Genomic DNA, 16,088 nt, shown 5'->3' with positions numbered 1-16,088 from the left:
CATCATTCGTGCACTCAAAAAATGGTAGATACATCTTCAAACAATAACCGAATTCACTTTATCTCTAACATCCGCTCCGTCGATGGTAACACTGTATTCCCCACTTCGGGACGATAATATTTGGCTACTCGTTAAGTCTAATCGGATGGTTTTTAGTGTCAAGATGTACAATTTACAAGAACGTGTATTTTAAGTGTAATCGTATAACTCGAGCAACAGAAGCCTTAATGAAACTTTGTCCTCTTATGGTAAGAATTTCAACGTTTCTCGTCGTCGATTACCCCCTATGACGGAACTTTTTTTTTCTGAAAAAAAAAATATTCTCAGGGGTTGTCGACAGATGAAAATATAATAGAATAAAGTTATAGCAAGATTCGATCCCATATCCGAGTCCTCATGAAGATTGAAACTTTGTTTAGAAAAATAATCCAAGACTGAGAGAAGAGCATAGGCAGCAGAACATTCCTCATTAGGTTCATAGAGCTGTTCCAGATATCCTAGAATTTTCCAAATCATTGTGAAGTTAAGAGCCCTATTCCAGAAAACGAGACGAGCAATTCTGGCTGATCTGGCTTTTCTGTTTGCGGCGTTAATGGTGTAAAATCGTGGGGAAGCATTACGAAGACAGCTTCAAAGTGGATGTTGTACCAAAGAACATAGAACTAGAAATCTCTTTTCCCATACTTGACACCTTAGATTACAGCCAGATTCAACGAATTGGTCTGGATTTAGCAGAAAAATGTTCCAGGACTCAATTAAAATTAAACTCAGTCCAAACCTTCAATTGCTTCTCGATAATATTTGGTTGAGATTCCAATGTCGAATTGTACTCGTCCCAATGAAAAACCTCTTAATCTGTCGATGAATTTTCGCTGCAAATCGTTTGGCCACGGGAGTCACCAATTGTCACTGTTCACATTTACAAATATTGCTCTTTGCAATGAATGCAAACGAAATTCGCTTTCTCTGTCCAAAGAACTAAGCTCCCAAATAACCATGAAGGCATAACTAACCAAAACTGACCAATTTGATCGAATCTAGAGCGAATTGACCTCGAAATTCCTCCACCTCGTTTTCGAAACATTATTTCAAATTGCAACACACACGCACCGCACCGATTTGCATCTTTAGGAATTAATTGAATGGAGAAAATCATGTCTAAGTGGCATTTTTGGGGCCCGAGCACAACAGGTCGCTCACAGTAATTGTCCTGTTGGCTTATAAGGTACCTGCTGGTGCTTCTCATGCCTACATACAGTTTGAAAGCAAGGAACACGAACGACAAAACGTAAACAAACCATAGCGGGATCATTGTTTCGAGCATTTTCCGCGCCCGTTTACCATTTTTCGTTTCTACCTTTTCGTCAGAAAAATGACTGGTTAAGTAACTAGGTAAATTTACCGTCACGTCTTATTACGGCACCGAATCAAATTTCCAAGCGATATTCGGTCGCAGCACTGTAGGTGCTTTGTGCGGTAATCTCATTTTCCACTGTCATATACTAGTCGATAATGAATTTGTAATAAAATATTGTGCTTCCCATTCATGATGCCGTTCCGCTAGGACTGTTCGAGAGTTTGTGGTTGGGTATCTTTCACTCAATCCACTGTGTTTACTGGTTGGTAGTTTATTGTGGTCTCTAGAGACAGGCGGAAAAGATCGTATTCGATTACAATTATTACTATGTTCACGCTCCGTACGGTTCGCCATCAAGCCACAGTTCCGAAATTGCATGTTGCACTGACTCATTGACAGCTAGGTTTTTGAACGGTAGGCACACGTACGGTGAGAAACATTCCAATAGCGCATAGCTATCAATCAAATCATAAAGTTATCGAATAAATTACAATTCTAATTAGGACGGCAAACGCTGAGTTCTAGCAAACATATAGGCAATTTTGAAGGGGCATGGAACTTTAAATTGAAATAAAACACCGGAAATTGGTGCATTTTGTTTTATTTGTAGTGAAATAGAATTATTTGAAGATATTTTTGACGTAGAACTACTTCTTTCATTGAGGGTGTCAAATTAGAAAACAGGTCACGTTTTTATGAATTAAAGTTAACGTAATAACTATTTTTGCCGCGAACGGATTTTGACGATTCACATACCAAATGAATCGGATATTTACTAAGATTTATTTCTTATGCTATATATTATAATCCCCTGATGTTTAAACGGTTTAAATTGATAAAAACTAGAAGCATTTCTATATTTCCATACATTTGTTCTGCTCATTTGTGAGCTTCCCTACCCATGCCGTCTATAACGAACAACTAATCGGCGATCATCGGGGAATGATTTAAAGTCTCCGTGAACAAAAAAAAAAAGCAGAAGAAGAACGAAGGTGAATATTTGCCTAGAGTATAAATATTGGATCACTCTGAGGCAAACTTTCGGTAGCGTTCTAGATACGAAACAATGAACATCGCTTTTCCTTCCTTGTTTTGCGTCATCACATGTCTTCGTTTCGACTTGAGCTGTGAACGCGACCAAATTATTTACTCGCAGATGTCTTTGGCATTGCAACCATTACATCAAACTGACGCCATTCCATTAAGGTTCTGAACTACACAATTGTGTGGGGAATCATCGAACTAGACTATCATCGGCTCACCAAGAAAATAATTGTTCAGGAATTTTGTGTGTTATTTGGTTTCGCATGATAGAAGCAAAACTCTCTCCTCCAAGGATGAAGGCAAAGCTAATCGAGACCGGAAATATTAATAGAAAAGGCTTCTGTTAAGAAGAGCGCAAAGCGAAGATAAGTGTGTGTATATTTAGTTGCTTCAAGTCATCGGTAGGGGAACCGCGGGTAATATGGACAGGTGGTTGATTTGTATAGTTACATTTTGAATTCCAGCTTTTGTCAATGAGAACATCTTCTACATGTTATTTTATAATATTTAAGCTACCCTATCAGTGCTCCCGTGGCCGAGTGGTTAGCGTCCCACACTATCATGCCGGGTGTTCGGGTTCTCGATACCCGTTCTGGTCGGGAGATTTTTCGTCAAAGAAAATTATTCCGGCTTGCACTATGGTCACGCGTATTCTAGAGCATGCCACTCCAGAGTACATTCAAGGCGTGTTATTCGGCATAGCAATCTCAACCAAGTACTACTTATAAAAATGACGCAAGTAGTGCTACGTTGAGAAGGCAAAAGTTCCACTGGAACGTTAGTGCCATTCAAGAAGAAGAAGCCACCCCATGACAATGAGTACTGATCAAAAGACGAAAAGTGAAACAAAAACCGAAAATCATACATGATTCCGCGTGTGGATGTAATTTTAGCTGCTTCGATATTAAGCATTTTGAGTGATTTAATATAAAAATTCAATTCGCTGATGGTTACATTTCGGTTTGTGAGTTAACAGAGAAGTGATATTAACCACTTTTTTGTAAAATTTTTGACCAATTAGGTAGAAACACATTATACTGAATTGCAAGAAACTGCATCAAAGTTTTAGGAAACATGAGTTTCCAAAGATATATTTGAAGTTCTTCTTAACATGTCCGTTTTACCCCCACCTCCCCTATATAGTTTGGTGAGTGTGCGTGCGTACTTCATAATCCGTATGTACAAATAGCAGATCGCTACGCTGAAACTCCATTTGTATCTGCTCCCGTGTGCATTGGCCCTGTCGCAATGCAACAATTACCTAATATTTTGATGCTATGATGGACGATTGTTTGGTGGTGCAAATTGTGCAGCAGTGTGAACAAAAAAATATAAACAAAGAGGGAGGTAGCGGAAGAGGAATGTTTGTGCTATGGTATGAATAATGGATCTCTTCTGAGGAAAATATTCAGACTTTTTCTTCATTCGAAGCAGTTAACATCATTTGTTTTCCGTCATCATAAGGGCTTCGTTGATGCCTTTGACATCAATGCATCGAACTGACGCTATGGCGAAGCAGGCGTTAAGGTTGTACGCCACATAATTCTTTGAGGAATATCAAGCCAAACCATAGTGAATGTCGTGCTAAAATGTTGTGAGTTATTTGGGTTCGGTCGCAAAACTGCCTTCAACAAAGATTGCATTTGCGCTAACCTTGATTAAAATGAAGCAATGTAAATCTTTTGAGGTTATTGAGATTAGCAGACAGAATTTCTTTCGTTTATTTAGCCACCAAGAAAGTAAATGTCGTTCTAGAATTTTGTGGGTGATTGGGTTTCGCTTGCCAGTAGCACAATTTCTCCACTAAGGATAACAGCTGCGCTTATCTCGAGCATGATAAAGTAATGCAACTTTTTTCGAGGCCAGCAATATTAACAGGAGCATTTCTTTTGAGAATAGCGCAAAATGATGATGGCTCTGTATGCATGCTATGTTGAACGCTTGTTTAATGCTGGTTGGTTTTCGTTGTACGAACGATGTCTGGAGATGTGATTCCACTGAGACAATACTAAATAACATGCAGCATGATATTTGATTTTTGCAAGTATTGCCATTTTTGTTGTTTCCATGCGGTGCCAAAGAAAGATTGATGTAGTTATGAGATGTGGAATAATGGTGCTTGTGCAACAATTATATAATCACTTGTAGCCGAATGTATGTCAAAAGGCCACCGGAATAGTGTTCGAGGTACATTTTCAATGCATTGAAATGAAACAAAGTGCGACATGCGGTCAGCTTGTGTATAGTTATGCGAGGGCAAGAATGAATCATAAATCAATTATAGTCAACTAATTCTACAATAAATCGCCATTTCGGGGCGACCAAACCATTCTTCTAAAGAGTTATTTATAAAATTTCACACCATTCTAAAATAATATCCGAAGTTTATTAATATGATTAAATATTTTACAAAAGCGACTTGAACAAAATAACAGCGTAGTTCTACGTCAACAGTGTGGTCGTGTCTTGGATACAACCCTCCATATTTTTTTACATTTTTACTTGAATATGTTACGATCAGAAAGTTGATTCAATGCTCTTGATTCTTAATTCATAATATACAGCAGCTCCTCCCCTCGCTTAATCCATACTGTGGGTCGTTGTTTCGTTCCGAAAAACTCGAATTTGCTTTCGTGTGAACACGGCACCTTTTTCCAGAACGAGTTTGGCTTGTGGACATATTTATTGGTGAACTCCAAACATTTGAGATGGTACACCTAACATATTAACGGTCCCCGAGAAGCACACTTGCTCCTTAATCTTTGCTGTTGCCTTCTCAATCACGCTGTTTGTTCCGATATGTTTAATGTTAAGCTTTCTTTTATAGTTCTGCTTGTAGCTCTTGGGTTTTTTCGCACTTCTCTGACGATTCTGGCCCGGTCCATTCTCAAGCCCTTGCGTCCACGTCCTATCCGATCGCAAACGATATCAAGCTCTTGGTACTTCCTCCGAAGGTTTTGAATCGCAACAATGTTTACGTTGTTCTGAAAGGATACACCATCTTGACGGTTCTTAACTGTTAGTTTCCGCACAGAGATTCCGATTTTCAGCTTGAAAAACCTTATAGTAACTCGTGAAACCGTATTCAGAATAAATGCACTTAATCTGACTTTAGAGAATGATACAACCCAAACACCAAAGCGTACAGAAATGTCATTGATATCAGTAATGACGCGCCATCTCCAGTTGAATACAAAAACTGTTCCCCTGTATTCTTTTGTTTGTTTCACATTCAAAATGACCGTTTCTACCAAATTATTCAATTGTTCACAAATATGATCATATCTGGCACAACCAATGTACAAATCTTGTACTGCAATCCAGAAACAATATCTGTGGTGATAACTGATATCTTACTTGTGTAAAAGAAAAATTTTAAACAGTGTATTCTTTATTATTTGCCAATACTACAAGTGTTGTCAGCGTAATGTATTCACATTTGTCATCAGCATAATGTTCCATGAAAAATTCGAGCGTAAGACGTAACTTACTGATAATTTTTCGCTGTATTAAATCGATATTGCTGAAAAAAAAACTATTTGTGACTCACTAACCTTCCATAGCATCCCGCAAATAAAACGTAGAAAATGTCTTCCATTCGCATAAAGCACAGATTTCGTGTTGGGTACAATTAATATCCCATCAGTGATATGTGTCACAGCAAAAACAGTGCTTTATATTTTCGGTTCGTACCCGATTTCGATTTCTGAGAATCAACATTCAAGTCAGGTTTTTCATTATTCAACTAGACTTCCAAAACATTAAATATTCTGAAGAATGATACGTAATGCATAAAACAAAAATTATTATTTCTCAAACACTAGAAAAAACACCATCTTAAACATGTCATCCGTCGCCTCATCAAAACTCAAATTTTATGCTCAGCTACCGCAAAATGCTTTCATCCATTCCCTCCCAATGGACAGCATTTTCCCATTACGAAAATTAAAGGAAATAAAACAGCTAGTTGAACCCGAACAATTCAACCACACCATCAATCCGTGTACTTTCGCTTTGCATAGAGCCTCGCAACGAAAACCACGGCGTCATCCTGCTTTTCCTTTTCTTTTTCGGCGCTCTCAAAAAGTGCGGCTTAAGCCCGCGTGCGAAAAACCGCACTATCAGCCTTCTGAACCTTTGTACAAGATTTGGATGAATTTGGCCCCGCTAGATTAGCAACAATAACAGAGGCCGCTAACAAAAAAAAATGGAATGGTACTCGGGAGAGAAACCCGAGAGCACGATTATTTACTTTCACCTTTCAGAAACAGTAACGAAATGTGCCCCAAAACGCGCGCGCGCTCTTCGTCTAATCATTATCGGCCTCCAAACAGCTATATTTGGGTAGTGTTATCACGAAGCGCTGTTATGATTAACGCCTCACTTGCTGCGGGGTGGTTCCGCGAGTTGAAAGGTGAAATCGATCGTATGATCGCACCGAAAGAGGAATGCAAATCCACCGGAATGCATGATGATTAACCTCGATAAGATACATACTTCATGATATCGAGTGAGCTCGCTTATTATTAAACCATAATTTTTTTTTAATACTTTTTATGCAAGGCTTTGAACTGCTGAAAATTCAACAGCTCAAAAATATAACTCTTTCCCACGGGGTAGACGGGTGTTCGACAGTTAATAAAAATTTAATTTACTAAACATTATAATAGTCGGGTATTTAAAAACATACATTTTTTTATAAATCGTTTATTTGTACAGGCTCAGTAACATAAGTTTAAAGGAGCCAATTTTATATCTAATTTTAGTTCTAAAGCATATTTACTATTTTGCTTATTCTACAGTTAATAGGATGGGGAACCGATTACTCGCGGACGACTCGTGGTTAGTAGAGTGACAATTTTTTATTGGGGAGATGAAGGGACATAAGAAGGTTTGGATTAAACACGGAGATCGATAGTTTTGGGGAAAAAATAGATTTGGGATATGTAATCAAGGTTTAACCGAGCCAATACATCCCGCACTTGCACATTGGGTTGTTTCTCTCGGACCCGAAAAGAGTTTTCTATGTTCGATCCGGTTTCAAGGTACATCTCGCACGCCCAAACAACATGCTCGATGTCGTGATAACCTTGACCACAAACGCAAAGATTGTTGCTGACATGATTTATACGGAATAACAGCGCGTCTAACGAACAGTGATTGGTCATGAGTCGGGAGAAGGTGTGAATAAAGTCCCAACTCAAGTCCAGACTTTCGAACCACGGTTTGAGGCTAACGTAAGGGATAACCGAGTGAAACCACTACAAGAAAAACATTCAGGTTAACAGAGTCCCTTCATCAAATTCTTTATTTATAGTACCAAATCAATCCTAATCATAAGTTGTTTTCCTCTTACATTTCAAGAATTTAAAACCATAAAGCATAGCTAGAGGCCGATTACCGACAATATTTTAGAATATGCTCGTCAACATGAGGGCGTTGCTCTATCAGTAACGTCACTTGTAACATATCGTTCAATAATTTTCCAGTTTGACCCAATGAGGTACATCAATGAGGTACATCTAGAGGTGGAGCAGTAGGCGAAGTGTATCTGTATTGGCAAACAAAATATCGTGTCGTAATTATTTGCATTCAATATGGAATGTTTATGGAAGAATCAAAACAATGTCGGAAGTACTTACGGTTGCATAATAATTTGAGCTAAAATTCTCATGAAATCATTCAACTGGTTGTTTTTTAACAGATGACAATTATATCGTGGCTTATTTCGATTATTCATGTGGTAAAAAGGTCCAGAGAGCAGTCGTATGCTTAGTTCTCGAAAGCAGTAAAATTTTCGGTGAAATTTTGATTAGTTGACGATTATTATTTCACAACATACCCACCGACACTGAGAGCCTTCGAAACATCAACTTCATAACGATAAAATAATGAAACTTCGGTTGTTTCTATCAACGTGGGGGAGTGAAAATGGCACATGGAAATATCACTTTTATCCGTCTTTTTCGACGTGATTTCACAAATATTCACTTCACGCTACCACATTAGCCTCATATTCAACGGGAGCTCTACAAAAATGTACATTTTTAATTGATAAATTACTTCATGAAAATAGCATTTTCACATGGATGCGGTGAGCAATCAAAGATAAACACAACGACTGACGTCACTATTTGCGAAATAGTTTTGACAGCGCATGCTATGTCGCTCGAAATTCAACCATCTTCATTACCCCTTTTCAGGACATTGAGTTTGACCCAGTCTCAATTAATAATTAACGCGCCACTAAGTCCAGTATGGACTTGTGAACTAATCAGGTTCTGAAATTCCTTTTTTCTATGTAGATTATGTAGATTATGTCGATCTGTGAACAATGACACCAACTATCAGACCAGAAACTTCATGAATGATGAAGTATGTGAGTATTGTGAAAAATAAATGTCATAAGACTGCATCTTTGGTTTGAATACTGGGGATAGCTCTACGTTGTTCAACCCGTGGCAACTATATTGCCTCTCACAAAAAATATTGCTTAATCACAGACTTCTAAAGGTATCTGGCAACACTCCAACTTTTTTTGGGCTGCTAAAAATGTACGATAATAATTTGGAAGTCATTTTTATATAAACAAAATGCAGACAATTTTGTTTAAATTCGTTATGCAATAAATTGATAAGTGTTTCACTGTAAGCGTATTATTTAGGATCTACTGTGTAAAATAATGCAGTTTTTTCAATGAAATAAATGGTGTATTTGATGAGAAAAGCAAATTTTATTTTTTTTCTTTATGAGTTCATATAAAAAAAATTTGCTGCACTAGAAATGTTGTTTTCATTTTTGCATAACCAAAGGTGCAATTATAGTCTACGACTCATTGATCTTGATTTGAAACGAAAATTACTCACACTTTTATGAGAGCTTGGAGCGTTGTGTTCAGAAACACTGATAAAATTTTGTTGATATAAACCCGTTTTCTGTATGTTTTGTTCACATAATTGAACTCGGAGACAGGGTTAACTAAAATTTTGTTTAGAATTCCTCCCAAACTGCACGCTGTCTACAAATACTAACGCGAGGTCCTTTATAGCATACCTGATAACTGTTCAAGTTCGTTGGTTTGAGTTCACAGTGTTTAAACAATGAAGCCGTCCATTAATGGTGTAATCACTTTTTTGCATCAGAAATTAAGTTTTCGGTTCACTTTATATGGACGTTAGAGTAAGATTGTGTGCACTGGATCGTAGTAAATAGAATACCAGATATATCACTCCCCGCTTTGTTTTTGTAGTGGTAGGCAAAGACAAAAAAACAATTTTCAAATCGTTGATTGAATGCATCTCAACGGTTTTCCATTTCTCAACGGTTTTTCCAACTTATCTATTGGAAACGATGAAAAGATATCCTGATTCTTCCATCACTTTCAGTTCTGCTATTGTTCCGGCATCGTGGAACGGTGCATTTCGTTATTTCTTTATTTTTTGGAAGTAAACAAAAAGGGATCACTATGAATTTTCATTTGTTCATAAAATTAGTTACAATCATCTGTTTTAAATCAAATATGCGCCGTTTTTTTTATGACTTGTTCCCAACGAGATGCCAACTTCCTAACACCCCTGTTATAGAAGCTCGCTTCCTTATTGGCAAAAAACTCGGATAGCCAATTTTCACAGGCCTCTTTTGTGGCTAACCTTCTGACTTTTAACTTCTGACTACCTAGCTCGTTCGCCATGGACAAAAACAGGTGGTAGTCATTTGGTGCAAGGTCCGGACTATACGGCGGATGCAAAAGAACCTCCCATCCGAGCTCCCGGAGCTTCTGGCGCGTCACCAAAGAAGTGTGTGGCCTGGTGTTGTCCTGATGGAAGACAATGCGGCCTCTGTTTATCAAAGATGGCCTCTTCTTCATGAGTGCTACCTTCAAGCGGTCCAGTTGTTGGCAGTACAGGTCCGAATTGAGCGTTTGGCCATAGGGAAGCAGCTCATAATAGATTATTCCTTGACAATCCCACCAAACACACAGCAGAACCTTCCTGGCCGTTAATGAGGGTTTGGCCACCGTCTGAGCCGCTTCAGCGGGCTTCGACCACGACCGTTTGCGCTTCACGTTGTCGTAAGTGACCCACTTTTCATCGCCAGTCACCATCCGCTTAAGAAACGGGTCGATTTTGTTGCGATTCACATGCGTCGATACGGTCAAAGCTGTTTTTTTGCGTCAACGTGTGTGGCACCCATACATCGAGCTTCTTTGTGAATCCAAGCTTCTTCAAATGGTTAATAACGGTTTGATGACTTATCCCCAGCTCTTGGCCGATGCTACGGCTGCTACTATGCCGGTCTTTCTCGGCTAATTCAGCGATTTTGTCGCAATTTTCGACGACAGGCCTTCCGGAGCGTGGCGCATCTTCGACGAGTCTACACCAGAACGAAAACGTTGAACCATCGTTGTGCGGTGGAAATGGAAACTGTATCGGGTCCATAAACTGCACAAATTTTATTGGCAGCTTGAGATGCATTTTTGCCTTTGTCATAGTAGTACTGTAAAATATGTCGGATTTTCTCTTTATTTTGTTCCATATTTGCGACACTATAACTCACGAACGACTTAACCAAACAAAACACTGTTAAGGACTATATTATAGTCTTATTATTTTGTCTCAAATTTCTACGACCTTTCTGAGCATTCGAAGCACCAAATTTAAAAAGTTGCTTCCGTTGCTTAAATGCCAGCATGATAACATGTCATGATAGTACTCACCACATGGTGCCTCAAAAGTACGATTTGTACTTCCAGCTATATCTCCTTGCAGCAGTCTCTAGAAAACATACAATGCGCTACACTCGGGTTTAATTTTCATCAGCGCGCGTTCATAACAAACACGAGTTCTCTCGTGGAACAAAGTGTAAGAAACTCAATAAACACGAGAGCGCAGAATAAACACGGTGCAGAATTCAGATACGAAACATCGCTTTTCATTTTACACACACACATCATCATATATGGTGCAAAAGACGGCGCAAAACACGATGCAAAAACGGTACTGCCAACAAAACATTTGATCTGTGTTCCGGAGCGTGCTCATTTGCCAGAGCTCAACTGAGTACAAAAAACTTATTAGCCATCAGCGCCGCGTTGTATTCTAAAGACTGCCTTATAGCATAGTATCTACAGTACAGTACAGTCTTACAGCATCCTCTCAAACGTCTACTGTTCCGATCATCTCCTGGCCTGATCTTGATCATTTTCAACATACATATGTACAAGCTCCCTTTGTCTTATACAGTCTCATATGAGTCTAGGTATCGAGTATGTGTAGATTGTTTATGTTTCAATTCATCGTAAAATTGCATTTAAGAAATAAACAGCGCATCGTAACATAATTTGGTGCATTTTTGTTTTGGACCCTCTGCTCTGGTTCTCAATAGTTTCAGGTTCTTTTTCGGACATGCTACTATAGAGATCCGTCATTCGCAGGCAGAGTTCATAATATGGTGCATTTTTGACACCCAAAATTACCAAATCGATGAAACCAAAATTGCCCTTGATTGCCTATTGCAGCATCAGAACCATGGACTCTATTTACATTTTCAACTGCCAACTTGCCTTAAAAAACGGCATATTTGCTCTTTGGTACACGCTCGAACAAAACTGAGTCGAGCGATCACAAAACTGTCAAAGAACTGTACCTTAAATCTATTTTTTTTAACCATGACTCTCATTAACTGCTAGAGTCACTTCGGTATACTTCCTAGCAAATTTTGTCGGGGAATCATATTCCATGTTGCATAGATACTATGCCAAAATTATTCACGTTTTTCGATACATAAAGCCTGTTTTAGTTAGAATTTGGTCGCATAGAGTAGGGCATTTCTCAGCATAATGTACAAAAAAGGAAAGGATGTCATCTGAGCTGGTTGTTTGATGGTTCTGCCACATTTCTTCAGTTTGACTTAGATAATTGCCCAATATCTCTCGATGGGACGAAAATCCGAACAATATTTTCAAGAACAATATGTTTTTTTCAATTAAATCGATCTCGTTCTCCCTATAACACTTGACGATATACCGGCTTTAACCCTTTAACGGGGCATGAGAACTAGGGAAGGGATCGCCTTCAACTTCAGAGAACATAATCCTTATATGAGTAAAACACATATTTACCTTTGAAAAAATTTCAACTATTGAAACAGTTGAAAAAATTCGTGGCAATATAGTTGCCACTTAACCCCAAAAACACTTCACTTTACTTCGCCTTTGGTAATGCAAAAATCAAAACAATATTTCTAGTGCAGCGATACCGATTATTTCAGCGATTTACAATATTTCTAGTGCAGCAAAAAAACCTGTTTTTTAAATAGAGTTTAAAAAAAATTGAATTTTTCATCAACTATTTATTTAATTGAAAAAAGTGCATCACCTTACACAGTAGATCCTAATTAGTACGTTTACAGTGAAAAACATTCAACTTGTTGCATTTTCAACGAAGTTAAACAGAATTTTCTGCCGGCGCTCTGAAATTGTGGTTTTGTTACATAAAAATTACTCCCAAATTAATACCGTACATTTTAGCAGCCCTAACAAAATTGGGGTATTGCCAGATACCTTTAGAAGGTTTTGGATAAGTAAAATATTGAAAGAATATTCCAAATACAGAAAAAGAATATTTTTTGTTGGTGGCAATATAGTTACCAGTACTCGTTAAAGGGTTAATGGCAGCTTGCCAAGCCAGGCCAGAGACACTCCTCCTCGTAAACTTTTTCATTCATTATTGTCTTAGTGATGAAAACCTTTATCTTCTCTCCACAACTACAGTTTGCTTGTCAAATCATCAACTTACAGGCAAATTTATCTACATAAAAAAATTGAACCTATTACGCTTAGCAAGATAAAATTTGTTACCGACTATTTGTCCATTTTTACGTATGTTTCATCGTACATCTAAATGCATCCTTCGTACTTGGTCAACACTCGCTCGTACAGCTCCCTTGCACAAGTTTTAGCAACCAGGTTTTGTTTCAGCGCCCTGTTGGGGTGTTTGCTGGCATGATACGACCACAAGCCTTCTCGCAAGTAAATTCGCCGATCAATACTGTGGCTCGCCGAGAACTTTTTCGCCAAACCCCGTAAGGAGAGCCCAGGATTGTTATGGACTGCTCGAATCACCTTTGCTCGTAGATTCCAATCATATATTCCACCTCTACGCTTGATTGGTTCCGCCCGATCCTACGTGAGGATCTCCCGGTAATGCTTGAGTACGGTATTTACAGTTGTTTCGGGAAATTTCAAGAATTTGTCGATCTTTCCATCTGACCACGCCGGGTTCTCATCGAGAGTGTGGAGAATTTTTTCCCGCCTTTCGCGTTACATCGTCGATAATTTTTGAATATGTCCTTCAATCTTGATTAACCTTTCACTATTGAATAAACAAACCATCCGGAACAAAACGCTGTCAATAGTTTCTCAACGTGACAACTAAGGGTGCTGCAGTGAATAAAAATAAACAACTAAATTCTAACTGAGAGACACTTGAGACTCTTATCATCCAGTCGCAAATCACTATATCTTTTCGGTCATTGACGATATTGAATGAGGGCTTCGAGATTTGCTCCAAGATAATGAGGAAGGGTTCACAAGTCATCTAGACTATTGGCTAAAAATTATAATTTAAAAAAAGTCATTTTTGGAAAAATATAAAAGAGAAAAAAAATGATTTTTCGGACCACCCTAATAAAAAAAAAAATTTTTTGCTGAACTTTCCGGTAGGGGAAATGTTCTAGTTTGAGGCTTGAAGGGATTGTCAAATTTGTTTTATCATTATATTGGTACAACTGCCTTCAACATTGGCGCACGGTTTGAGCCTGATCTGTCACTTATTTCGCTCGATTTTGAAAGTTTATATGGAGTGTGGTTTTAGCAACCGAAAGAAGCTTATTGCGGCTGGTTAAAATAAAAGCAGAAACAAGAACTCTTTAAAAAAAATTAGATAAGTGCTTTGCAAGACATTGAATAAATATTTATTTTTAATTTTCTGAGTGATTTCACGAAATTTTATAACCAAGATAGCGAGTCATTTCATCATTGCGTAACAGAAAAAACCTTATCTCAACATACACATTTAACAAGTACACATCGTATTCCGTGTACCAAATCGTTGCAATGAATCCCAATATTCCCCAGTTTTTTATCAGTTGTGGAGGTAACCATACATGCAACAGCATGTATAGTTGAATCTTTACATCCCGCGGCCCCGAGTCCCGTGTTGATTCATGAAACCCGAAAAGCCAGCACAAAACGTGGAACACCCAAGGTCAAACAAAAACACCGACTCCACCTCCAGCAGTCAACGACCGACGCGCTTGCGAGACAGTCTTCGAAAATTAACCTGCGCCGTGTGTGTTGTGTTGTGTTGGAAGCACATTAAACGCCGATATTTCATTAGGTCAACACCTTATTCAATTAAGTTCGAGACACTGATCAACGATGGCCACGGTCAAACATATTTGTGCGCAATCCGAAGAAAATTATAGTGAAAAGTGAAGCGAAATCGATCGAAACCGAATGGTAACCAAAATTATAATTAAGCTACAGAAAATTCAATCGAAATAGCTGGTGCCAATAAGGCGATAGCTAATAAAAAAAAGAAGTGCAATCGGATTTAGAATATCCGGATAATGTGGAATAAATTGTTTAAAAGTAAATCCAAATCATCGAAAAATCTCTCCAACAATGGGTCGACTTCAGCGGCATCGACGTTGGACCTGGTGCCCGTGAATAACGATCATAGCTACTCTCCCGAGGTAGAACTGCGAAGCGATGGCGACCAAGAATTGCGCCGGAATCAAAATCGGGACTCCATCGAGACACAAATGTGTGGAATACCGATGCGCAGATCCAAACTCTCCAACGCGTTCAAAAGTCTGAGTCTTCGCCGAGGAAGCAGCAAAAATCAACTCAAATTCTACGCTGGCGCCGGAGATATCGCGGTTGGTGCTGATGAAATCGAGATTAGCACCGTTGATAAACGTGCCTCGTTGAGGCCTTCAAAGTCAGGTAGGTGGCGTGTAGGTTGTTTTGTTTTTCTCATTAGTTTGCATTCCTAGCGATAAGTGATTTTTTCACAACACCCCGGCACATCTTATCGCTAATGAATTAGTGTGACGGTTCTATGACAAAATAAAAAATGACTGAAAAGTGCAGCTATTGAAGCTACACAGTATTTTTTCGGTACTGGTTTGTCACGGAAGGTGGGAAATAATAATTGTTACAAGCGTAGCTAATCTCGTCATTTTTATGTTGATTTCACAATAACAACATGATTATGTTTTATGCGTATGCTTGAAATTATTTCATGACATAATTTTCTTCGACAGATTAAGTTTGGAATGCAAAGTCGAAAAAGCTCCGATCGTCCTTCACTTTTCAAGAATAACAAATTTTCCGATGGAAAAAATGGTAAACAAATGCATGTGCGTGTATTTAATATACACTTCCAATAATGACGAAAGTGCACACTTCAATGAAATGCAATAGAATTGTGGTGTTTGGAAGAAGCCACCGAAGTAACATCCATTCGAATGTTTCGCTTATTCCAATGTCTGATAGAACCTTGAAGTTCTATTTATTTTGTCATTCATTCCGGTATAAATAGCTTCGTTTTTAGAAAAAAAAAAAAGCGAACGAAAAAGATGCGATTTTCGAAGTAACCTTCATCTTCAAAAAAAAATGTTT

At 38.4% G+C, this 16,088-nt stretch overlaps 1 protein-coding gene across 9 annotated transcripts in view; it reads left to right on the top strand.

The window, feature by feature from the left end:
* LOC129770275 (serine-rich adhesin for platelets) overlaps positions 1 to 16,088 on the top strand; it is a 156,133-nt gene that overhangs the window by 106,132 nt on the left and 33,913 nt on the right. For 5 of the 9 annotated variants that reach the window (XM_055773002.1, XM_055773000.1, XM_055772993.1 and 2 more), the window contains exon 2: positions 14,800 to 15,410. The exons of 3 other annotated variants lie outside the window; for them this stretch is intronic. In XM_055773002.1, the coding sequence (XP_055628977.1) occupies positions 15,032 to 15,410 (379 nt within the window). In that variant the 5' untranslated portion in view covers positions 14,800 to 15,031. Of the gene's footprint in view, positions 1 to 14,697; positions 15,411 to 16,088 lie in introns of all 9 variants that reach the window. One more of the 9 variants, XM_055772994.1, reaches the window with a different exon arrangement.

This window comes from Toxorhynchites rutilus, chromosome 2 (assembly GCF_029784135.1).
Source record: "Toxorhynchites rutilus septentrionalis strain SRP chromosome 2, ASM2978413v1, whole genome shotgun sequence".
NCBI classification, from domain to species: Eukaryota; Metazoa; Arthropoda; class Insecta; order Diptera; family Culicidae; genus Toxorhynchites; species Toxorhynchites rutilus.
This window is presented reverse-complemented; position numbering and strand designations above follow the sequence as displayed.